Source organism: Calonectris borealis, chromosome 14, assembly GCF_964195595.1.
Source record: "Calonectris borealis chromosome 14, bCalBor7.hap1.2, whole genome shotgun sequence".
Lineage (NCBI taxonomy): Eukaryota > Metazoa > Chordata > Aves > Procellariiformes > Procellariidae > Calonectris > Calonectris borealis.
Window position 1 is genome coordinate 5,476,552 of NC_134325.1, and position 25,711 is coordinate 5,502,262.

At 38.9% G+C, this 25,711-nt stretch overlaps 1 protein-coding gene across 5 annotated transcripts in view; it reads left to right on the forward strand.

The window, feature by feature from the left end:
* Positions 1 to 25,711, forward strand: part of SERGEF (secretion regulating guanine nucleotide exchange factor) — a 159,211-nt gene that overhangs the window by 29,229 nt on the left and 104,271 nt on the right. For 3 of the 5 annotated variants that reach the window (XM_075163072.1, XM_075163073.1, XM_075163075.1), the window contains one exon: positions 7,411 to 7,571. In XM_075163072.1, coding sequence (XP_075019173.1) covers positions 7,411 to 7,571 — 161 coding nt within the window. Of the gene's footprint in view, positions 1 to 7,410; positions 7,572 to 8,170; positions 8,901 to 9,783; positions 9,819 to 25,711 lie in introns of those variants that run through there. The other 2 variants (XM_075163076.1, XM_075163074.1) reach the window with 2 other exon arrangements.

A 25,711-nucleotide genomic window follows, 5' to 3' on the forward strand; every position in this document is an offset into this window, starting at 1 on the left:
GAGACATAACTTGGTGTAACTATGGAAGCAAAAAAGAAAAAGCATACTTGTTTTTTAATGAATGAAAGGCAAAGTTGTTTAGATGTTTAATGGTGTGGACAGTCCTGATAAAGACGGATCTGTTGGTAAAGTGCATGATAAACTTAGCATGTCATGTGAAACTGCAAGTTATTGCTAGCCTATCATACAGAATATTAAATTGACTTAATACAGTACTGCCTTTAGCAATATTTGCTGTTGCCAAGCTCCCATTTCCCAAGGCTATTTTTCAGCCAGATCGATTCCTTGGCTTGGTTTACCTTCCCCGTCACAAGTAGTTCAAGCACAATGAAGGCTGGTGGCCTAGGGGTGAGAACAACTATTTGGGTCCAAAGTTTCTCAAGCTGTTTTGGTGTAAACTGTTGCCTAAGGAGTTCTCAGTCTGTGCTTTGAACCTTTTTGTCTGTGCTAAAAGGCTGTCACAGTCCCAGTGTCTTCTTTTGGAGAGTCTCTCACATCCTCATAGCTTTACCTGCCTAGCCGAGTATTTTCCATTACATAGCATTATCGTACGAGTCACTGGATGTTTAATGTTTTGGTATCTCCAGGAGACTTTGAAAGGAGACTGGATGATGTTCCCTTATGCTGTATTTGTTTACATTAATGCCGTGCAACAGAGCTCCCCTGGTTGGATGAATTTTCTTTCATGATGCATAATTGTCTTCTAGGTTGATTTCTTAAATTTCCTCTTTATTTTTGTTCTTTTTTTTTTTGAGCAATAGGAATGGGTCACAGTGAGAAGCCAGTTGTTTGCTGGATCATAGATGAGCCACTGATCCTAGTGGTGTGAAATCCCTTAGGTGTCTTGTTGGTTTGTCTTGCCCACACGCTTGTGATTAAATTGGTCACCAGATTTGGGGACATCTAATGTAGCTCAGAATGACAGAAATTTTTGGCCCGTTTGAAGAGTATAGGAGTTTTAAATGATAAATCTATAGCTATTGCAGGAGGACTGGTGATGCCCTTATGGTTCTCTTCCTGTGGCACTTGCGGCCTTTTGTTGCAGGTTTAAACCTATTTATAGGGTGCTTGGAAATCCTTGTGAATTGTAGCATGTTGAGTAGATGCTCTGTGGACTGTTCTGAACTAGATACATATTGCAACCTGTGACTGCAGAAGGCTGAAAATGGCGACTGAAATGATCTCTAATTTTCTATTGCTGACATCCCTGAAATGCTTTTGCTGTTTTGTCTGAATTTTCCTGAAGAGGCATGATCTCAATACTATGCATAGATTTGTGTTTTAGTGATACACTTTTAATAGCTATTATAAATGAATATGGAAAAAAAATCAGGAGCATAACCTATTAAATAAAGATGCAGAAGTCTGTAAGGAGGTCATAGAAAGAAGACGTTAAGAGATGTGGGCAGCTCTGGTACACTGAAATGCGATGTAAAAGAATGAAGGGGCCATTTAAACATTTGCCAGAGCAGATAATCCTGCTTTGTACTGAAACCATGCACAAGTACAGGTGTTAGACTGTAGGTGTGGTAGTGACGCCAGGTTTCCAGCTGCAGAATTAAAGCTGTCTTCAGCCAAGAAGGAATTAGGGATGGATGGATGAATGTTTTTGTGTAAGGTTACCCTGCACAGAGGCTGTTTCTAGGTAGACGAGGAAGTTTCTCAGAATGGTTGAAGGACATTAGTGATTGTCCTGAAGGACAGCAAAGACTTGTAATTGTGGGAGAGGTGTTGGTTTGCCTGTTGTGGGGCAGGGAGGACGCAGAGGCAGGCTCCTAATGTCAATTTTTAATACCTGCTCCTGTGAATTTTCATATGAAAGGAAACATTAGGAATTTTATATAGAACTTCGTATTTCCGGTCTGAATGAGATTAAGCATTCAGTGTGAATATCCAGAGTTCATTTGAAAAGTAATTGTTAATGCAACCATGAATTGAGATAGCCTAGATGAACTCTTTCATCTAGTATTTATGAAAGAATAGTTCAAAGCTTGCCTGGGTACTGAATAGAGACTTCAAGGAGATAACACTACTGCAATCATGATATTATCTTAAAACAGGAAAATTGATATAAAGATGAATCTGAATCTAGTGAAAATAAGTAAGTTTTAATGTTCCTGTTTGTCTGTTGTGTTTTACTGAGAAACCAACCTGTTTTTAAAACTAAAATGCATTTTTTTAATTGGTAATTGTCTCCAAATACTTATGCGGCTGAGCAGGTTGATTAAGAAACTGCTAAAAGGGAAAAATGACATGCTTTACAGCGTCAGCAGCACCATAAAGCAGCACAGTGAGAGCTACAATGTCAGGCAGGAAGCAACTAGAAGTGCTTTATGCAATGTTGCTGGATTTGCAATACTCCGAAGGTTGTGAACTTGTAATTTTGAGGCCATTCTCAACGTGAAGAAAATGCAAAGGAGCCTTTCTGATAGTGGAGTGCTAGAGTAGTGCTGCAAGCACTTGAATACGCACATACCTTCATCCGTATTCTGTGAGGGACGTGAGTATGTGTTTCAGATGATTTGCTGCTGTAGGTATACTGATGCAGACTGCTGTGTTTACAGTTCAAAGAGCAGGAGGAAACTAGATCTGTATGACCATGTAGAATCTCAAATGATGTAGCATACATAGTTGTATGTACTATTTGCTTAAGGGGCTGTTGGGAAGTTTTTCTTAAAAGTCTTCTGACCTCTGTCCTTTTCTTGTAGCTCTCTGAACTCCTGTACTGTATGTTTCATTCAAGTTGTACACTGGAATGTACACAGGATCCATGAATTATATCCATTACTCCTTAATTCCAAATGGTATTGAACCCTCTGGCCTTTATTTGATGTAGCATTTGCCTGCTGAAAAAAGGGACAGTTACAATGAAGTCATCTGGGACAATGTGGATGTTCACAGTTGAGGAGTTGAAGTGCCTTTTGGAATTGGAGCCTCCGTGCTCAGAACATGGCAAGATCAAGGTCTTAGGAAGCATTGTTAGTATCTTAGAAGAACTGGAAAAGCTTTCCAACACTGTATGCTTCTTTCTTGCACACAAGTTGTAGAAATAACTCCCGCCTTTTGTGCCCTCTTACTGTATAAAGTCTGGTATGAAATATCTCATTTTCTGATGCCTCAGCCACTTCCATGGTTGATGTACTCTGTCCAGTTGACTCATCACTGTGTATGTTTTCCTGACTTCTAATTAAAATCTGTTCTATTCTAATATTAGACCAACACTCCTTGTTATATCACTCTTCATTCTTAAGTAATTCATCCTGCAACCTCCTTCCTCTGTATGAGTAATGTCTCTTTCTCAAATATTCTTAGAACATTTTAAAATACCATCTATATTATAAGCAGCACAATAGCAATATCTCTCATTACAATTGCTTAATGCTTTCTGTCATAACTCAGTGCTTTCTTTTGCTTAGGATTTTGATGAGACTTTAACCTTTTTGGCTGGAATTTTCCATGCATTGGTGTTTGTTTCAGCCTGAAATTTCCACTTGAGACTGATTTTTTTGTTTGTTTTGTTTGTTTGCTAAAAATATAATTAGTATTTCATAGACAAGACACTTCTAAATCAGCTTCTGTTAGGTTCTTTCACAGAAAAGACAGATTTAATTTTTTTTCAAAGGATTCGTAGGCAGGTGTGTTCATTAGGAATGATTGACCATTAGCAGGAGACTGAGCATGGGAAGGGGAATGCTCACCAAACAGGAGCAAGTCTAGGGAGTGAATTTCTGTGGATTAGAAGTGAGAACTGAGTTCATGAGCGCTGAGAAGGAACTGGTTGCTTACCTAATCTTTGGGCATTCAAGAGGTTCTTCCTAAAAGCAAAAAATTAATTTATCTGGCTTTAATTTTTTTTTAATGTTTGCCTACCAATAACCACCTGAAACTTGTTTCCCTTAGAGTGGCAAAAAGGAGAAAGTTAATTACAATTGTTTCTGTTTGTAAACAGAAACAGTTTACGTTCTCCTAAAGGCTCTGTTTGGTTTTGCATGTGTAAGTAATTCTGTGCTTGCTTGTCCAGTGAAAGAAAATTGAATCTGTGGATGGAAGGTGTTTTATTGTAGCTAAGCAGTATTGTTGTCTGGTTTTAATCCTTCAAATATGCTTGCATTCTTCAGTTCCACTGAATTTACTGAAATAATTTGCAATAATAGAGATGAGCATACTTCAAAGCCTTTGTAAAGCTTAATAAAACCATTGTGATCTTACTGTTTCCAGTTCTATTACTTGCATTTCAACCTGTTGTTACTGTTGAAATTTCAGTGTAGGGTCTCAAAAATTGATCCAATAACAGAATTGCAGAGTGAAGCTTAAGGAGACCAATACCCACGGTGTAGTAGAAAAAAAGACCAAACTTGTATAGACCCTGGCACATAGAAAAGATACTAGATAGTGGAGAGAGGGGCTTTTTCCAGTCACTGATAAAGACACAATAAGCAGCTGATGGCAACTGTAGTTAGACAAATTAATCCTGTTGAAAAGAGGGATGGTTTCTGAAAAGTAAAAACAGTTAAACATGGAGGCAGCAGCTTGAGGCAGATGATGGACTTGCTAGCCCTTAATTCATAAGGGGAAATTACGTATGCAGTTCAGTTTGACTTCAGAGTAGGTGGTCGTGGTTATTTTGCTCTGATCTTGCAGTCGGGGAAGCTGTAGATCACTGCACTTTTCTCCACCTTTCACAGGCCCTTGGCAGAGGGGAACAGAATTGCTTGCTTTGCACAGAACTTGCTCTAGCAGCTCGCCATCAAGACGGTGGTGGTGTCAGCTGCTCCCTGGCTTCTGCTGGTCACTGGCAGGGTGGGAAAATTATTTTCTCAGTGAGTAACTGGTCAGGTGTGTGTTGAGATTTTAGACCGCCTTCATCTGAATCCAGATTCCAGCAGCAGACAAGACTTGAGACAAGGTGGAGCAGTACCCTGACGTGATGATGCAAAGGATCGTTTTTGTTATATGAGTGGCTGGAGTTTCTTGTTCATGTCTCGGCCCAGACAGAGCACCAGATTTGGTTGGGGAAAGAATTTTTTTCCCCAAAAGTCAGTCTTGAGAGGAACCTCTGCTACCCCTGTGTACAGGATAGTGCTATAGAATGTGTGTGAAGATCTGGGTCTGTATTATCAAATGCACTGCTTGCCTTTCCAGAGGCCTTGGGGGTTGCTGACATTTTTGCCTGTAGCACTTGATGCTTTTGGCTTCCAAGAGTTGAAATGCTTTAGTTAAACTATGGTCCTTGGGATCAATACAGCAATGTCTGGTAGCGCTTGAGAGCCTGTAGTATATTAATAATCTAACTAGATGCTAAAGAAATTCTTTCTGGCTTTGAATTTCATAAAAATCAGCTTCAGTTCTTGTAGTTGATACAAAATAGAGCAGCCTGCCTATCCTTTTCCAGTCCACTAATAGGGTTCTGGATAGGAGTAGTAACCTGGTCTGATGTTAGTCTACATTTAAATTTGCTATGTAACATACTGATGTGGGAGACTTCTCGCAACATTTTGGTAGCTGCAGATGTTCTTAGCAGAGATCTATACAAATTGCAAAGTAAATATATTACCTCTAGAACAAGCATGTTTTTAAACTGCAAACTGTTTTCATGATCTCTGTAAGGTATAGTGGTAGTTCTCTTAATGAAACTTGTTTTAATGCTTTAATGTAAAAAAATGAAGCTATATATTGAAAGACCTCACTTATATCGAAAGTAGTATGTGACTGGTTTCAACTTTTCCCTTTTGGAGCTAGGAAGCTCCAAAGGAAGAAAGCATTTGTGCCCTTGAGAGAAAAGGACAACTAATTTTATCACTTAATTATTTCAGAGGAAGCATTATCAGTGAACTGAGAGAATGCATCTGAAAAACTGTTGCAAAGATTGGAGTAAAAGATACCACTGCTAGAAGATTTCCAAGGAAAACGCATATACTTCTTGTCTGTTTAAATACACAAAGTTAGAAGTTTCCAGTTTATTTACGAGGTACATTATCAGCTTAAACTCCACAAACCAGCAGTGCCCATCTGTGTCCCCTTCAAGACAGTTTAACGGCACCCAAAGGAAAAGGGAGGTGTTCAGGTTTCTGAAAGTTTGTGTTATGGCATGTGTTAAGAAAACCCTCAATTGTCATCTTTGGGCGGTGTGACCGGTACCCCCTGCTCCTGACCCCTCTGTGGGATATGTCTGTACTGACTGACAAGGGAAGAAGTGTATGTGTTGAAGCTGACTTGCTTGACTTGACCGTATTTTCCTCAAATCCGTATCATTTGGCTTATAACTTGATGACTTGAGTTCAGTTCTGGAGAGGAGTTTGAGGCTTGGCTGAAATGTGTATGTAACTCAAGGTCCTTGCAGGCTTCCTTCTGGGCTGGAATGCAGGTTGCTGCTTCTAGTCAAAACGGAGTTGAGAACATACTGTTTATACTGTGCATATATAACTTTTTTTTTAATTGGAAGTCCAGAAGGGACAGTTTACCTGGAGAGATCTAGTTACTTCATTAAGAAAATAAGGCTGTGTTTTGGTTTGGGTGGTGTGGTTTTGGGTGTTTTTTTTGTTGTTGGGGTTTTTTGGGTTTTTTTTTGTGTTTTTTTTTTGTTTTGTTTTGTGGGTTTTTTTAATATTGGGAACTGAAGGTAAAAATAATTGCTTTATGGATGTTATCCATACTGGAGAATGGACTTTTGGGTGTCAGTCCCACAGCAGTGAACCTGGTATAATACGTGGAAAGAAGGGTGATCCATATAGTGCTGATTTCATTTAAAGTTATCTTTCCTTGGCCAACGTGATTCCTGTGAAAACGAACCAGTGCATTGCCAATGTTTAATGACAGCTGTGGTGGTGTTCCTGACTAACCAGTTGCTGTCTTGGGGGCTGTTACTCTGCTAACAGAAGTTGTGACAGAAGGTAACTTCTATCAGGAAAACATAAACTGTATGTTAAATAGAGGACATGCGATGGATGTCTGTGTGGCAAGGACTGGGAATAGAGAGGAATCTTTTATGTTTTAGAATAAGCTGTTTTGTGTGTGCTTCTGGTAAGCTAAAAATATGTCCTTTGTATAACCAAAGTGTATATATATTGTATGCAGAATGTCCAGGTTATGCAGCTCTACTGACATGGTTTCATTTATAGCCCAGGCCACCCTACAGATGTTATTCTGCTAGAAAACAAGTTAATGAAGTTTGAGTAACTGCACAGAATTACATCATAATATGTCTTTAGCTGGTTTTAATATTTTTTTGTCTTCTACTTGAAGACTACCAGAAGTAGTCTTCTACTTGAAAACTACCAGAAGTAAGTTTTCACTAGGTTTTTGAAGCGTTAGATAAGATGCATTAAGAAGTGTTGTTCTAGTTTTAAATTGGTATCCAGATGTTCCAGGAACATAGTGAATAAGTAATCTTGAAATGTGTTTTGTGTTTAGAAACTGGCAAGGTGTACACCTGGGGCAGAGCAGACTATGGGCAACTTGGAAGGCATGCAGTGGTTCCCGACGGGCAGGAGGCGTGCATAGCATCTGAACAACGCTTGGAGCTGTTGTGTAACATCCCTATTTCAGTGCCTTGCCTAAATGGAGCATCTCAGGTAAAGAAGAAAATTATCATTTTTTTCCCCAGGTGTTTTTTTTTTTTTGGGTGCATTAAAATAATCAGAACAATTTCCTAATAGAACCTTTTCAAATACTGCAGCACAAGCCCTCGCTGCTCTTCGTGTAAACTCAGAAGTTAATACGATTCAATTATTTCAAATTTCTTAAAAGGCTTTTGCATTCAGAAACTGATTTTTCCTTGGTGGAACCAGAGTTACCATTAGCAGAAGATGCCAAGTTCTCTCAGATATCAATGTGTGCAGGAGATAGTTGCACCTGCAATACAGCCTAGCAGATGGGCTGGGACCCTGCCCAGTTGCAGTGCTACTTTTGTCTGAAGCCCTCTGTAACAGTTTAGCCAATGGCCTTTCTCTAGCTGATAAATAATAATGCTGCAGCTTCTAGAATATTTCTCTACCTTATAACATCCTTGAGTGATATTGGAGGCTTTCTTTTCATATGGCTAATTTGATACAAAGTGATTTATCCTCAAGCATAAAGATGATCGGAAAGAAAACTTCACTCAAGTTGTTTGCTGTAGTCTGACACAACATGCAACCTGTACTGCCTACAAACCATTTTCTTGGCTTTTTAGTGGCTGAGAAGCAGCATATGGCAATTGGCCTTTTGGCAGGCAATGTACAGGTCCCATCTGGGCAGATAAGGAATCAAAAGGTATGCATCTCCCTGTGGGGTAGCTGGCAGTCAAAATGCAAGGGGTAAGTACAGATTGACAGCTTCAGCTGCAATGTACGTACTGCATCTCTGCCTCCTGGTAGACTCCCATGGCGAGACTTTAGAAGAGTCAGCCTCTGCCCATTCCCATCATCAGTGTTGTGTGAATGTGTGCACTCACAGATGTGAAGTGGAGCTTCAGAGCCCAGGGTGCTGCAGTAGTGAATAATTTGGTTAGTCAGTGTTGACTCCACTGAGTCTCAAACAGCTTTCTTACTGAGACAGGTGTCCCTGCTTTTGTCACTAGATATCTATAGAGAACACCACTGTTGAATCTGTTTCACGCTGTTTTTAATTTGTGCTTTGGGCAATGCTTCAAGTATGTAGTTCTGTCGTTTCTCATACAATACAAAGCCATGGCAGCCATAGCTTTTGCACAGGGGAACTTATGCTTGGCAGGACGAGTAGTCCATGAAGGTGAAGGAAAGGGATGCATTCAGGTATATTCCTTGAAAAGGAAGAGAAAAACAATCTCATCTTCATTCTGCTGCCCTCAGTGCTGTTCCTCCTTATAGACCTATGAGAGACCTGATTTGAGTGATTAGCGATGGCAGTGTTCTGGAGCAGACATCATTCTTTGCAGAGCGAACAGCATGAAGATGATTTAAGAAGAGCATGATCAAGAGCTAGCATCATTTGTACTCTAAGAGGAGCTGTGTTGATGAGAAAAGGAAAAAGCACATGATAAGAGCCTAAATTGCTTCACTTCAAGATTACAAAATAATGCCAGAGCTAGAATTTATACTTTAAAATGCATTAAATTGCAGTATGTAGGCTATGTAGAGTGTGAGCTGGTTTTCGTTTACACACAAGTTATCCCTTTTTCCATTTGTTGTTGTACGGAGATGAGGCTTGATTTGAGAGCTGAATACAGAGAGGATGAGTTCTTTTCTGTGTTTACCTTGAATTAACAATTCCAATTTGCATGTTTAATGCAGAGAGCCAGTTTAACACTTGAGGATTACAACTAATGATTTTTATCCACGGTCTATTTTTATAAATCACTTTTAATGATTCAACTGAATTTTTGGCAAAGTTGTGGTCTGCTGATTGCCTCTGCACTTCAGTTAATATTGTTAAAACCAAAATGGAGAAACTAATCTAAGGATTGGAGGACAGTATAAAAGGCACACTAGTTTACCTCAAGGACAGTGCAGTAAATTTAGCCTCCTGTACTGCTCCTTGTCTCCATGCCCATGGCTTACCTGCTTTCTGCACCAAAGACCAGGGATTCTCCTTTCTTTGTGCTGAAATTGATATAATGTCTGTGTCTGTCTACCACTCCAAAACCTGATTTTTGAAGTGTTGTGAGTGACCCATTCCATGGTGAGTTTGACGTTACCTGACAAACTTATTTGGAAGCGTTGACCTTGAGAAATATGAGCACTTCATTTTTCTCAGTTGAAACAACAGAAAAACAAAATCCTGGGTTTTGGATAATTATCTACTAATCTGAGTATGTCTTTCTGGCAGCTTTAAAAGAGTGTGTGGACATCATGTTCCTGGAGTCTCATGCGTTTAAACTTCTTGAATTATGCGACTGCAGGTCTATTTATTATTTTTTTCTCAATGCTTTGGTGCATAACCACCATGGACTAGGATGAGGCACTGAAAAGAAACTTCAGGCTGTAGCCGAAGTCAGTTGTGTGAGACATTATGCATGCAGTGCTCTTGTGTTGTGGGGCGTCCTTGATTGGACCTCTTCAGAACATCTGACTCATCTGCTGCCTGATGTGCATTCATATCCACCGCTCTTCAGATGAAAGGACAATTAAATACAAATGGCCTGAAATATGATGAGCCTCTGTATTTAGCAAATGCTACAAAGACTTGGTTTAATGTTTCCTCCTTGTCAAAATACTTTTCCAGTCCGTTTGATATTTTTGGTTTTAATAGCTATCGTTTTACTGTTTGTGGTATGTTCAGCATGTCATTCACATTGCAGCAAACATTTGCTGCAGCAATAAACAAGTGAGAAGTCATTGCGCAGTGCTGAATGTTTCTTGCTAAACTGGATGGAAGGAAGGGCTACAGTCATTTTGGATATGCAGCACTGTTCACGTGGAGCCATGTTTTCATCATATCCTTTCTCTAATTAAAGCAACCTATGCTAGATTACAGTTTTCTGAGGAGGGAGATCTGAAATTTCAGTTAAGAAATCAAAAAAAATTCTGTGTCACACTGTCACTTGGGTATGTGTTTTCTTGGGCTTAATTCCCTCCTCAGTTTTACCATCACCCAACTTAAATCTTGATGGTGGATGTAGGGGCCAATTGTGTCAGGGAATGAAAATAACCGATGGACTTATGGCAACCTGTACCTGCTCTGTTTATCCTGATCCTGCTGTGGTCCATAATTCCAGTGTGTACATTCGTCCCAGTGGGTGTACATTCGTCCCGTGCAATACAGATTAGTTTGGATCCTCCACATGGTTTCTTTCTTCAGGGAATGCCATCATGAATACACACATTCTCATCGCCCTTTGCAGTCAAAGTTTATTGCCACTCTTTTCAGTGGCAGTTGCAGTAATGTGTCATTTTTATTTAACTTAAGTATTTGAAAGATAGCTTTGTTTTTAGTATATTCTTTTTTTTCCCCTTTTTCCCCATTCATGTTGCAAAATATTAAGCATCTACCTACAAGACAATTCTAAGATATCTTCTATGACAATAATTAATTGGTTGATTATTATATAACTGATAGGTTAATGTATAAGCATCATTGTTACCTTAGCATATAGACACAATAATATTGAAAATGGAACCTTTTGGTTTACAAAAAATGACAACTGTTTTTGTATTTTTTGACTTCTCAGGGAAAATTGTTAGAGGCCTCTTTGTAAGTAAAGCTGTAGTTGAGACTTTAAAGGGTATTAAATAACCTGATAGTGTTACATATGCATCATCTCTGTGCTGTGTGCATGGCTTTTGTATACTTAGTTGTTTGACTGGGTACTGTAAATATTTGTGGCTATGTTCTTTATTTTGAATGGTCAAACAAGAGGTTTATATTTTTGTGGGAGAGAAACAACAAATTGAACTTTCCTAAACCAGATTTTACTGCTTAGAGTTTGAGAATATATGTGTAGTAACCGATCCAGTAAGCTGCTTAAAAAAACCACTTTGGGTGTTAGGGAAGGAGGTAAATGCAAAAAAGGCTCTCTGGTTTTCCAAGCTCAGTAACTTTAAGATAATCCAAGGATATAGTTCAATAGAAGTGGTGGTGTGAAAAACAAAGTTTCAGTAAACTCTGTTCCTTGTTCTTTGATTTGCCAACTTGCCTCAAAACTCCTAACTGTGCCACAGAAACAGATGAGGGCCCTGGAAAAAACCATAGTAGAAGGTGGTTCTGACTTTGCAATACTTATAGCTAATAATGAAAACAAGCAGGATGGGAGTGGAGATAAAGAAATGACATGACTTCAGGTGCAACAGCAAGTCAGCTGGAAAGCTGAGAAGAGAACCCAGGTGCTACATATTCCGCTCCAGTCCTTCACTCATTAAGCTTTCTCTCTTGTGGTATCACTAGAAGGGGAAGTTAGTTGATATCTGCATGGACCAGACAGGTCAGATTACTACCAGTGTTGTATTTCAGCAACACTATTGTGTTGCTTTCCCTGAATGTTTATTTAATGCTATTAGATCTGTCCATCTAGTGATTCTTCATGAGGAGAGAACCCCCACAGAAGGAGAGGTAAAGGCCAGCTCGTCTTTTACTGAGGAGTTTGTGAGGTCCTTCTGGACCAATTAATTAAATTATCCTCATTCTTAAGTTGAAGTGATGTGGAGTTTCTCACTTGGTAAGCAAGTAGTGCAGTGGGTTTGTGTTTTTTTTTTTTTCCATGAATTGGTGTCTTTTACAAGTTGGTCTTGATCTATGTCCTTTGAGAAATGGCATTGTTGAATTTTCCTTGATTGGTGCAAGTTGGTTTTGTTATGCTGTTTTAGAGATGCAATGATAAAAATGGTAATGTAGAGATGGTCCCTTTAATATTCTTGCAAGAGTGGAAATCAAGTTCTTGGCTTATCAATTCATTGTAAATGAAAATAAAGGCCACGGAGAAGTGGGTTCTGAGTACAACCCACTGTGCAAATGAGAAGTTGCAATTAAGGATGACAATAGAGACCAAATTGTTGAAATTATCATTAGGGGAAAAAAATCCAAACAGGATGTATCAAAAGAATGAAACTGCAGTCTGCATACGAAATACAAAGTCTGTGTTAGATTAGGTGTGTTGGTGTCATCTGCGTGCCTTGTGTAGGAAAATAACACTAATTTTGGCAACACTGCTAGAAGATTGAGAGGAGTTTACAGTTATATCACAGGAAATGAGGAAATGGGATTTACTTCTTAGGTCAGTCAGTTCTCCCTGTCATTCTAGCAGGAAATTGAGAGCAGTAACAAACTGCTGAAATTCAAATGCAACTTTTTGGCTGGGTAGCCATCCCATTTATTCTGTGCTTTTCTTATCCCATTAAGAAATGACCGTGGTTTGTAAAGAATATCTTATGGCCTGGGTAGAGAGACACTTAACACTCATAGCAAAGTCATTTCTGGAAGTTATGAATACCAGTGTGTTAGGCAACAGGAGTTACTCTGGAAATATTAGTCTGCTCCATGAAAACCATAACCTAGTTGCAATTTTATCGTAAATAATTTGGTGAAATGAAGCTCAGCTATTTAACACTAGGTGAGAGGATGGGGAGCTTTGCTTTCCTCTTCGTCTTGTGGTTATAAGCAGAGCCTAGACCACCATCTCTAGGTGTGTAATTTTTGGAAAGCAAAGACGAGATGATATTTGTGCCCAGCACCATGCTTCCCATCACTGATACCAATTTCTCTGCAGCTGGCATTGCAGAAAGGGGGATGGGAGATCAAATTCGCACCAAGTGAAAGGCAAAGGAAAACTCCTGCGCTGCCCTTGCATGCCAGAGAGCATATGCTGTGTGAGTAAAAACTAGAGGTTTTCCAGTTATCACTTTTACAGATGGGGGTTGGCTTAAAATGACCAGAATTCTTCTGCTGGGGTTTTACTGTAGCACTGAGGTGGCAGCCAGGGGTCAGGCTGCTTTGTAATCTCTATGGGAGACCACGAAGGGTTGATTTGCCTACAGTTTGGGTGAAGTAGGAGAGGACTGACACAGGATGAAGTCAGGAGTTGGAGACCCACCCAGCATGTGATGACTGAGGCGTTATAAATGTGAGTGTGGGCAAAGTCTTAATCTTCATAATTCATAAATTCATTTTCCATTTGATAGCATGTTGCAGTTAGAATTCCAAATTAATACCTCACTTGGAGGTATCAGGAAAGAGGAAAGATACTAAAACTGCTTGCAGCAGTAGCCGTGGCTTGTGCAGACAGGCATGAGCTGTCAGTAGTGTAGCCCTAACAAGGAGACCAAACTGGCAGCTGTATTTAATGAGCCTATTAGTAGCAAAATGACTCCTCTAAGTTACCTTGTTTGTAACTCTGTGATCTGCATATGCTCGTACTATATTCCTTAAATTAAAATTACTGACTGGGTCCCATCCTTCTGGATTGTTCTAAGAACTGTGCACCATGACTGCAACTCACTCTGAGCTCAGAGACAACTTGTGATCCAGCTCACTGCTCCTCTGAAGTATTTCTTTGCACCAACAAATGCCATGATCATTTACTAGTGCCATTCACATGCATGAAGCAGTTAGTGCCTGCTAATCAACCACGGGGAGCGCTGCAAAATTGCTTAAAAAATGTACTTGGTGTTAAGACAAAGCCTCTATGAGCAGCAACCTTGGAAGGTGACAACTGCTAGTGCAGAAATCCAGTTCTCCCCCACTGATGTTGTTTCAGTTGCCTTGTTCATGATGAGGAGCCTAAACAGAAAGGTTTCAATGTAAAAAGTATTCATCCTAGTTTGAGGTGAGTCAGGTCTAACCCAGCGTATGTGCATGGACATGTTCCAAATCCAAGTGAAAATATGGTTTGAAGCAAGAGGTTGGTGGAAAAGGCCCTAAAGCATGCAGTTTTTCATTCTCAATTTGTCATTAGAACTGTTACAGAGAAGGGATTAACAAATCAATGCAGGCTAAAACGAGAGAAAATCAATAAGAAACTGTAGTGAACTGGAACAAAGCTATCAATTTACAGTGTTCTCTGCAAAGAAATCTCATCCATACCTCCTTTTATGGGTGGAAAAATAATGCAAAAATGATGATTTGGGGCTAGATTAATTCTTTTTTACCTGGCTGACCCCAGGTCAAGAAACTTGTGGTGTAAATACTACTTATGTTTCCTTTTTCTGTTGTGTTGATGAATTTTATTAGCAGATACTATAACAGTGGAATCTTAAGACGGAAAAATAGTCAAGGAGACATATGTCATATAAGTTACCCTCATAGGAATGATTAATTGTTTACTTTTTTGTATTAGTAGAATTGACTTCATTAGTTGTTCATTGTTTTTCTGTCTCCTTTTCTTAAGAAGAGTGTTACTTCTGAAAAGTTACTCTTTAATAAGTAGTATGCATTATGTAGCTGGAGAATATGCTGCGCTATTGGGTAGTGTACTGCAGATGAATGAGATGGGAGAGATCTTAGCGGTTCCAGCTCTACTCATTGAGATGTTCCATTGGTCCTTTCAAACTCATTTGTCACTGTGGGGCCATAAACTCACCGAGGCAGTGCTGTTTGGCCAGCCCACAGACTGCTTCTCCCTGCTTTTAATTTAAGGATTTTGGATTTGGTTTGAACTTGGGTTATGCTTGTGCTTTTACGCCAGCAATGGTGTTTCTTTTCATTTGTCTGATGTTTCCAGCTTTCACTTATCAATGAGTCATTTAAGCTGTGAGCCCTGCCCGTCTTTCTAGCCATTGTGCTTATGTTGTAAGTTATTGTAAAGCTACTGTTTAATGGAAGATTCAGAAAAGAGAGAAACTCGTGTTTCTGCTGTGATGCTTAAAATTGTTGCTATGCCATGGCACACAGCAAGTTTCAAAGACTGGTTTACCGGGTAGCCTGCTAACCAGGTACCTGTTTGTCCTCTCACCTGGTGGCTCATCTCCTTTGCCTGTTGGCTGCCTTGCCTCTAATTTAAACTGAAATTGTCAAAGGCAGCAGCTACCTCTGAACTCTGTGTGGTTTTTATGTGGTCTAATATAGCCTGTGCCTTTGCCACAGCATTCAACCAACAGAACTTGTTCGTGAAAGGAACAGGAGGAAAAAGAAAAAGTAAAAATGGTGCCTCTAATCCTGTGAGGACAAAAATGCTAAACTGTCTCCTGTTTTAAAACCTGCTTAGGGGTTTATTCTTAGTCTCCTAGCAGTTGATTGCTGAGGTCTCTATAAATTCATCAGATACCAGCAAAGATTGCTAAGACCCATACTCCTGTTGATGCCTTGCAGGTTTTTTTATGATAAAGAAATTTCTTTATACGGTTTTTATTTGCTTTTTCTATTTCATTATCAGGGAGGAAAAAAAATTGATAGTTCCTTAGAGGTATGGTTCCGAAAATGCCACCTCCTATGTTTTGCCACTTAAGCTCCCATTTTCCCACTCCTTCTCTTCCCAGGTGTAGAGCTAATGTAAACAATCCCTTGCTTGGTAACAAGTGCTTAGGGAGCCAGGAGGGAGTTCTTACATGTGTTTGTTTTTCCAGAACATTGTTTGGCATAATGTTTGTACTCTTAAGTGTAAAATTAACAAGCATTAAATAGCCAGTTTTCCTACTGGTAATTGCTTCAGTGGAAATCCCTTCCGTCCAGCTTTTAAATTGCCAAGGTTTACCTGCAGCCTCCACTGTTAGCTGATTTCACACTTCAAAAGTGTGAACCCGTTCAAAGCCTTGAAAATCTGAGATCTTAGTTTATTTCTATAAAAAGAAAAAGAGGGGGGGGTGGGAAGGGCAAGCCAGGCTCTGCTGGACCTTACAAGAGTTTTATGGGGGGGGAGGGATGAAAGCCATCTAACAAACTTCGTCTAACAGATTTCAGCCACTTTAATCCAGAGAGAGATATTATGGTGTCTAACATTTGATTAAGTGCTATGACAAGATACATGGCAGGTGTATGTTATATACAATGCAATTCCTTTATTGCTTTTGTATATGCCAAGCTGTAGTACTTTGTGTTTGTTAAGTTCTTTGTTCTCTGTACAGATCCAAGCATAGGGTATGATTCTCAATTCTTGAATCTTATTCCCTTCTCATGTCTTTTCTATTTGGTCCCCTATTGTGATTTCCTGTGATTTTGTGGTGTGTTGTTTTTTGTTTTTTAATGTCTGGATGGAGGAAAACCCTTTTTCTTCACTAGTTTTGGGAAAGAGTTTGACTTAAACGCACAAAAGTAAATTCCAGAAATAGCAGACAACGAACTGATTTTTGTTTTCTTTGACTTCTTGATCTGCCACTGCTCCCTTTTTAGGATTTAACCACTACAAAGGAAAGATGAAGGCGTCCGGATTTTCCTAAAGATGCATTACTCACTGTGGTAATGCAGTTAAAATGAAAAAAGGAGCACCCACTTTTAGAGCAAATAGCTGTGTATTTATAAAAATTTAGACAATAATTGGCTTACAGTTATCAAAAAACCTTTGTGACTTTTGGGAGCACAGTTACAAGAATTTTTCAGAATTTTGTGAGGAAATAAGAACAGGAAGAGAGATAGAAAGCATTACAAGGTTTTTAATTATTGTCGATGTTTCAAATCCTCGGTTTAAATATATTTCTTCCTTACCATGAAAACCATATAGGGAGATGGCTCTTCTCCTCCAGCGCATGTCACTGAAGTCTTTCCAGTTTGCTCAGTAGATTGGATCATTGAGGCTGCTGTGATATCATGCGAGCAGAAGTTTTTCACCTGGCTGCATACAAGCCTGCTGAGATGAAGCAATGTTTGTGGCATTATGTGAGCCTATAAGTCCTGCCATTAGCCCTTCCCCAGGGGCGAAAGAATAGTTTGGTCTCAGCTGTTGTACTAGGATGGTAAGTTCAACACATCAGACTGGTGAGCAATGTTTTGTAGTTGCTTTCACGCTATCGGAACGCCTTGAAAACTCAGCAGGTGAGAAATGCAAGTGAAATGAATGTGTTTGCTGGAGAACAGAGGTATCATCTTGATTCTTCATCTTCTGTGGTTGTCGTATATATACAAGCTCTGCAAAATCAGCTTCTTGAAAATCTGGTCCCATTTGCAGTTTAGCATACAGTCATAGCTATTGAAGGTGCTTTGGGGCCTCTGCGAAGGTAGAAGTGGAAGAAGTGTTCCTGAATTGAAGTCTGGAAAGCATTACAGTAACTTCCTATGTTGGCTGCTGGCAGCTTGGTTTCATGCACTGTATCATTGGTTGCTCTGATACTACCTTGCTTAATACACTACATGATATATAAGGGATTCTGCTGTAGATTTGTGAGGCAAATCTGTTTCTCAGCATCTTCTATTTAGAGAAGTTGGCAAAAGGCAATCTTTTCACCTTAAGTGGACTGTCTTGAATACTGGTATGAAGAACTGATTCAGGTCCGAAGCCTTTATTTGATCCTACCCCGTGTTTCATGTTCTTGAGTGGATTGTTGGACAATTTTTAAATTGTTTATTAAAACAATTCTTATTTCCAACACTGATATGGGCATTTGAAAGCATAAGTCGTCTTATCAGTGATCTTATCTTGAGCTAGTAGGTGTCAACTTGTCTTTTGAAAATTTAAATTTGTCGTGTTTGAAAGGATTACTTTGAAACTGCATGCTAGTTTCTTAGGAACACGCAGATTGATTTTTGCTTCATGGTGAATCTAATGTTTTCATTGGGAATGCAAGTCACAGGTTGTGGTGGAAAGGGATGTTGTCAGTCTTCAGAAAACAAAAATTCACAATCTTCTCTTCTGCTGTTTCGTGGCATCTGTTGGGGTTTTATTCTTAATTCTGTTTAAAAAGAATATGTAATATTATTTCTTGGTTATTATATCATGTGGAAATAGAAGTAACCTTAAACAAATGAGAAAATGGAAATCTGTAATGACAGTCACTTTGTAAGTTTCATTGCATGTCTCTAAGACTTCTTCCTCTTTGATACTGCTGATGCTACTCCATATTCGTATCTGGGACCTCCATTACACAGAATTGAGGCTAAGAAAAATGTAGAGACTTGTAGAAATGCATTTACACGGTCAGGTGTAAAACTCTCCATGGAGGTTTTTTGTGTTCTGCTGTTAGACTGAAAGCTCCTAAACAGAACATAATATTGAGATTTGCAGCTTCAGAAAATGAGAGAATACTTGGAACAGAGCTCTCTTTTGGTTCAGCAGTTTGCATTAAGTCTTACAGGATTAATTTGCTGTCTCTGGTTTTCCTTGCCACAGCAAGTCTGAAGTACAGAGTGCTTGGAGGGGCATGAAAAGCAAAATGCTTGTGTCTTTTTACTTAAAAAGATTGAGATGATATTTGTGAATTATGGTCATGCTATTTAATAATAATCTTAAGATAAAATTGTTTTACCTGAGAAGCTGTTCAGAAATATGAAATATGATACTATGTGAATTTAATGTCTTTCATGTTTGAGAGAGAATGTGTCCCACCCCCACCTCTTCAACAAATGAGGCCTGTATAGTATCCTGGTTTGCTTTTCTGCATGGAGACATCTACAATGTCTTGTGGCCAAATGAGTTAGGAGTGCACTAAGACTGACAGTATATGTGAGGCCTCCGTTTGCAGTCAGACTGGCAGAAAGCCAGTGAGAAAAGAGCATTTATTCACTCATGTTGAGTTCATGCTCAGCATGCTATGCCAGAGAGAATTCTAATAAAGTCATTTCATCTGAGGACCTCAAATTTAGTAATGCTAAGTTCGTGAGGGACTACTGATGTACCGCTGCTGAAATTAAATACACATTCCAGGTTGCTCTTTCAACCTTTTTTTGCCTGTACTCTCCCCCTTACACTTTACCTACTGACAGCTTCTTTTAGATACCTGTGTTACTACAGGCATTTCAAATTATGCTGCTGCTTACTGTCTTTTTGGCAACAGGTAACATGCTTCAGAAACATCTCTTCCCATTCAGTGAGACTGCATGTGCTTTTTCTCTTTGAGTCCTGTGACTGAAAGAGAAACATTTTGCTTTCTCTTCTTTTGTTATTACGGGGCTAAGCACTCAATTCTGATAGTTTGAGAAATCAGGACCAAATTCTGAAATCCTTTTATTCACGTTAGATAAATGTGATTCATTGTGATGCACTTGTATGCTTATACATTTATTGAGAGAAATGTATAATATACCAAAAAATACTCATGCTTGGATTCCATCTACCTTTCTTATTTTCTTTTGTATTCAATACTGTATGTTGGCTGATATTCAGGGAGAAAATGAATCGAAAGCATTGAAACACTTGGAATGGTGATGCTAAATTAGTTTTATGTTTGAGCTATCAAAAATGAATCTATGAATTCTAGATTGGCTCTTCAATGAGGCTATTTTAATGTTGTTCACTTAGTAATTTTTAATTAAATTCATGGTAAGACAGAGATGTCAGAAGTGGTAAAAATACAGGAGTTGTGCTTGTGTTGTTAAATGTAATTTAGATATACCTAGGTACAGTTGAAGAGGAATACCATGATTTTAGAGAACTGGTATTAGAAAACCCATGGTTGTTACATTTGTCTGAGTTGCACCTCTTAATAGTTCGAGTAATTTGCTTTCACATGTAATTTATGTAACCAAGATCTCTCATGCAGGACCACAATCATTTCGCATGCCTTAGCTTAAGCTTCCTCGTGAGATATTTTGCTTCGGTGTTTTTTCCTGTCTTTCTCTTGCTGTCTTGCCCAAGAGAGTTGTTTTTGTGTAGGCCAACTGAGAGCCATCTGCTGCGGCGGCTGGGAAGCCAGCGCTGCACGCTTAACAAGCCTGTCACACTGTTCACATTTGTCAGAGTGCTGGACCTGCACCTGTGAGAGATGGTCTGCAGAGACACTTGGTTACCTTTTTTAAAAATGTGTGTTTGGTCATAAACTTTTGGATACTTTAGTGCATTATTTCTCAGAGAAAAGACTTTCTCCAAACTTTGGGGAAAAGGAGTGTTCAAGTGGCTATAAGCAGTTGTCCTTGGCATTTCAAAATTCTTTAAGGTCTACAGTCTGTTTGGACTGTCTGGGGGATAGCATTCGAGGCCTGCCAGTCACTATCCCAAGGATACTTTTTTCTATATAATATACACCTTCCTGCTTTTGGAGAGAAGAAACTTCTATACTGCAGAAACCTGAAGGTATGGCTTTTTATTCATCCTTTTTTCAGCTAAGGGCAATACCTCAAGGTGAGATGCAGTAGTGCTTTATTTCCCCTGGATCAGTGTCAAACTTTTCAGCTGAGTTTTAGAGCTGACCTGCCTGATCTTTAAATAATCTTTTCTTTCCTCTGGCAATGTAGCAGTACATTTCCCCCACTCCCTCCAGGCAGATTCTGCTACCAGAGTTGCTGAAATGAATAAAAGATTTAGTGGTCAATAGTTGCATTCTGCACCTCTTTCTCAAAGCATAAGCTCTGCTACATGTAGAAAAATACCCAAAAGCTTCTCTCCTGTCTTTCTGTCTTTCTAAGGCACTTCAAGCCTGGCATTACTGGATGAAGATGTGTGAAGAATTGAAGACCAGCACATTGCCAATCATAGCAAAGCAAACTGCATGATCCTGGGAGAGCAGAAGGAATGCACCAGTGGTTTTAGATGACTATACAAAATTGTTTTATTAGCTGAGTGTGCAGTAAGCCCAACTGCATCTTCCCATCTATAAGTTGCAAAGAATCCGTTGTTCATACTGCTGCTCTTGTCTCGTTGCCATGCTAAAATCGGAAAGCATTATGCACCTGCCTTCTGCCCTGAGTCATGTCCCAGTAGGCAGGGTTTTCAAATGATCTTTGCAGGTGAGCTGTCTCGGAACAGCGGCATCGTTCAAAGCATATCTTAAGAAAACAGCTGACAAAAGAAAGAGGGGCAAAACCCACATGGTTAAATAGAAGCAAGCAGCAATGCTTAGGTCTCTGATGGACAGAGTAGAATAAAAGGGATAAGGAAAAAAACAGCGAGCGTTCCTACGTGTAGTATAACTCTTCATAGTAAATCTCCTGTATAGAATCCTTTTGATACTTCTTTGCAGACAGCACAGCTCTACAGTACTCTTGACTGGAGAGCTGAAATGCAGCAGGAGTTTCTGGGTCAAGTCCAGTGTTGCTGTAGACAGATGCACTTAAGTCAGTGGAGCTCTACAATATCCAGTGGAGTTGTCCACCATGTTGTAAAGCCATACGATCCCTCAGTTTCTGGTGGCTGTCATAAACTAATAATATAAAAGATATCTATCAGAGATTTAAGGTAATGGTGATAGTGATCATCTATGAGAGGCTGAGTATGTGTGTTAAGGCAAGCTTTTCTTGAAAGTCTTGTGATAATTATTTTTTTTTAAATATATCTTGAAATCTTGTTTTTAAAAAATGTTGAAAACCTGAAACTTCAGGTTTTAATACCAAAGTGAAATAGCAAGATTTGCAGCCCTATGTTGTCTATTTAAAAAAAAAAAAATCTTGTTTTTAAGCTAGCTTCACAATACTGTTGTAGCTTCAACGGAGTTTCTAAAATGTTTTTGGATAACAGTATTCTAGTTGTCATTTTCAAACATCCAGTTTTACATTCAGCTATGCAGAGTACGCTTGATTAGGCCTATTGAGTTGAAAAGTAAGGTAAAGCTGAAGATGATTAAGTGTAACAGATTTTAGCTCAATGAAAATGTTTTTAAGGTATTAAACATTTACTTATGAGCAAGAATAAGCATACTGGCTTTGTCTCTTAGGGACAAGTGAATGAATTGGCTACTGACGTGGTCAATGAAATGGTGAGAGAAGTTAATGTTTGTTGTCAAGCCTTTTTTTTGTGTGTGTAGTTGAAGAGCACAAAAAAATGAAGACAGTTTTAAAATGTGCTGCTGTATTGCTGTGTGTCGCAGCTTACCGTTCATGTGGTATGGTGTAGGTTATTAGTGGCTGTTCAGGCTGACTTGAATTTTTTTGTATTGGATTTGAGAAATCTTCTGGAATTGGGCCAGAGGGCTATGTGTTCCAGTAAATGACTAAAAGTGAAATTGTGTTTAAATGACTCTCTCACTGATATCTAAGCCACTGGAATATGTGTTATCATAGTGACTGAAAAATTACTTAATCATTTCAGAGAGCTTTATTTTAGTTAATGTAACCCTCTTCTTTGTTCTAATACTGATTTGGTCTCTGATCTATTGGATTCAGTAACTATTTGAAGTTTGAATTTCCCATGACCTATGTCATATTAATGTGTCTTTAATGCTTAGAAAGTGTAATTTGTTCTTGTGAAGGTTTGCAGAGCAATAGGACATAGCTCCTTAGAGAAGAGCTAACTTTAACAGCAATATTATGAGCCTAACCCATATATTTTAATATTGCTGTTGCTGCTGCATATGAAGGCAGCGTAGCATTTTCTGTTCTAGCTTTCTATTTGGTTGCCCAAATTTATTAAAGTAATTTGCCACTCAGGAGAGAAACTTCCATGTTTGCCCTGTCTTCTGAATCGGCTTTGTTTTGAAACAGTGACCAAAACCAACCCGTTCATCCTTAAATTGTAGAAGACTTGTTCTGCCCTTGAGTAGTATTGATGATGTTGGAAAAATAAGATGGGTTGTTCTGAGTAAATACTTACAGAAAAAGGAACTTACCTCAGAAAAATCAGAGTTCAATAGTCCACTCACATAAGATGAATTATAGTTTCTTTGAAGAATATTTGTTTTAAGAGCTGAAAGTTTTGGGGTTTTTTTTAGGAGGTAACTGTCTCGGTACCTTGTTTACCGTTACTGAAACTGATAGATGAAAATATCACAATTAAGATCTCACTAGGCTTATTCAGCATGGAGAAGAGAAGGTTTCAAGGGCACATAGTAGCAGCCTGCCAGTACTACAAGGAGGTTCATCAAGAAGATGGAGTTGGGCAGGAGGACGAGAAACAAAGGACAAATTAAAATGCAAGGTTCAGACTTAATGCAAGGAAAACGTTTTTCACCATGAGCACAATCAAGCAGTGGAACAGGCTGCCCGGGGAGGTTATACCATTTCCATTATTACAGAATGGAAAAGACTCATCTGGATAAAGCCCAAGCAGGTGGTCGGATCTCATAGCTGACATGGCTATGAGCAGGAGGTTGGACTAGAAACCTCCTGAGGTCGCATTGAACCTGAATTATCCTGTGATCCTAAGATCTTGTTTCTGTCCTCAAAATTGTTTCCACACATGCTCAAAATTCAGAATTATGATGCTTCAGTCCAGTGCTGTAATATAACAAGCTGTCAGAGGGATGAGTTTTCATGTTATTTCTTAAAATGCACTGGGCAAGGCTCAAATCACGTTCAGTTTGCAGAAGCAATGCTTCTCACTAGAAAGGCAACCAATGAGAGAAAAGGAAATTAAAGAAATAATGCTGTTTTTTCCTGTCAGCTATAATACACATTTTGGGTGCAGCAAAATGTATAGAAGCATTATGTAAGCAGTTCAGAGCTCTCAGTGTGCCCCTCTGGATAAAATAAGGTGCTTGTATTACTCTCATAGGGTAGAAGGTGGCATCTTCTTTCCAGGGCTGGCTTGTGGAGAGGAAGACTGTAGCTGAAATAGCAACTTGGAAAAAACTGCTTCATGGTTCATTGGTTCTTTGTTGTTATTTTGTTTTAGCCCAGAAGCACTAAAATTAGCTGTCCTTGCCTCTTTGTTCTTATTTTCTTTATACTCCGAAGTTTGCAAAGTAGAAAATGTGTTGAGAAGCTACACTGCAGTTTAGCTATCCATACATTGAAAATCAGAGCACTTGATCTGGATGCTTAAAATGATAATTTGATTTTCAGGTTTGTTCTGCTGTTTCTCTAGTTATGTGACATTTTCTAGCATAAATTGCTCTCCGGTTATATAAAATTGTCATATTGGTTTACGCTAACAGTTTTGCTCTAAATTTATAAGAATAATTTTAATTCTATGTCCTTCTCACTGTCCTCTGTTTTCTTTTGAGTAGTAATAGACGCACAGTCTGTGCGACAGATACGCTATTGAAATTAGTTCACTAAAAACAGAGCCCCTGCTCTTCAGAAAATTAAAAAACCCATTGTCTGCAACATTGTGTTCTTTTGCAAGGGTAAACAGAAAACTGAAAGGAGACAGAGTTGTTTAGAGGTGACACAGATGTGACTTTGTCATCATTAAAATGTTTCTTGGAAAAGACAGTGCTGGTTCATGAGAATAATTTTTATTTGAGTGTTTCTTTGAGTTACAGTATTAGTCATCTAGAATCATGTATGCTGTCTGCAGTTCTTTTTAAGGATCTTTGCATGTCTGAAGAAGTTCCCTTTATTTTTATTCTTTCTCAGAGTGGTATGTGTGAACCTTTAAACACAAAGCTAATGTTTTCACCTCAATTACTCTTGACGCGTTAAGTCAGCTTGATCCACAAATAACTGTGCTAGAAATAAGGCTTTTGTTTTTAATTTATTCCTTTTCTACTTATGCCTGGACTTTCTACTTCGGGTTTGAATTAAAGGCCTCGCAAACAATTTTGTGGAAAAACAGCGTATAGCCCAAGATTTTACTTTTCTTTGAAATCTGCTTTTTCCCATTCTTTGTAAGAACAGCAGTGCTGCTGTTCTTATAAACCATGTTGCTTGTGGGCCTGGTTTTGACATGGTGAAATCACTGGGGTTTGAAGAGCTATCTATTTGCAAATCACCTAAAGCATCAGTCTTTTGCTACAAGCTGCCTTGGCTTTTCAAGGCTTAATGCATGGTGTATAGCTGATGTTTGCTTCCCTTGTAGTTTCCACCTGCATACAAGAGGATAAGGAATGGAAATGCACTTGATAGTTTTTCACGGCAGGTAAAGCACTTTTGTGGGGGCACTTGGATACCTTCTGCAAATGGTGGTATGAAAGTCTGACTGGAATAGAATTAGTGCTGTGGAAGGTTACAAAATAAAGCCCAAGGAGCCCAAGTCTGATAAATGACACAGATCATTGGTATTGAACAGAAGAATCTCATTTTTTTGGAGTTTTCAGTCTGTAACAATTTAAAATAAGTTGCCTTTAATTTGTGTTCTCCCAGTGGCTTGAGAGATCTACAGTAGGATCTTCTTAGACTTGGTAGTGCACAGATGCAAACAGAAATACTATTTCTTAGGGTCTTTACAGGCTAAGTATATAGAGGTGCTTGCAGGCAGGACACAGGAAGGAAACAATACCATTGTCATTCAGCATGGTTTGCAGTCGACGTGAAGTGTGCGTTGTTGCCAGTTTTTTTTCCCTGTTTGTAGGTATCGTAACAGTGGCAAAACTTTATGAGAAGGATTTTGATGTTTGAGTGTGTATAGAAGGCTTTTAAAAGAAAAAAAGTC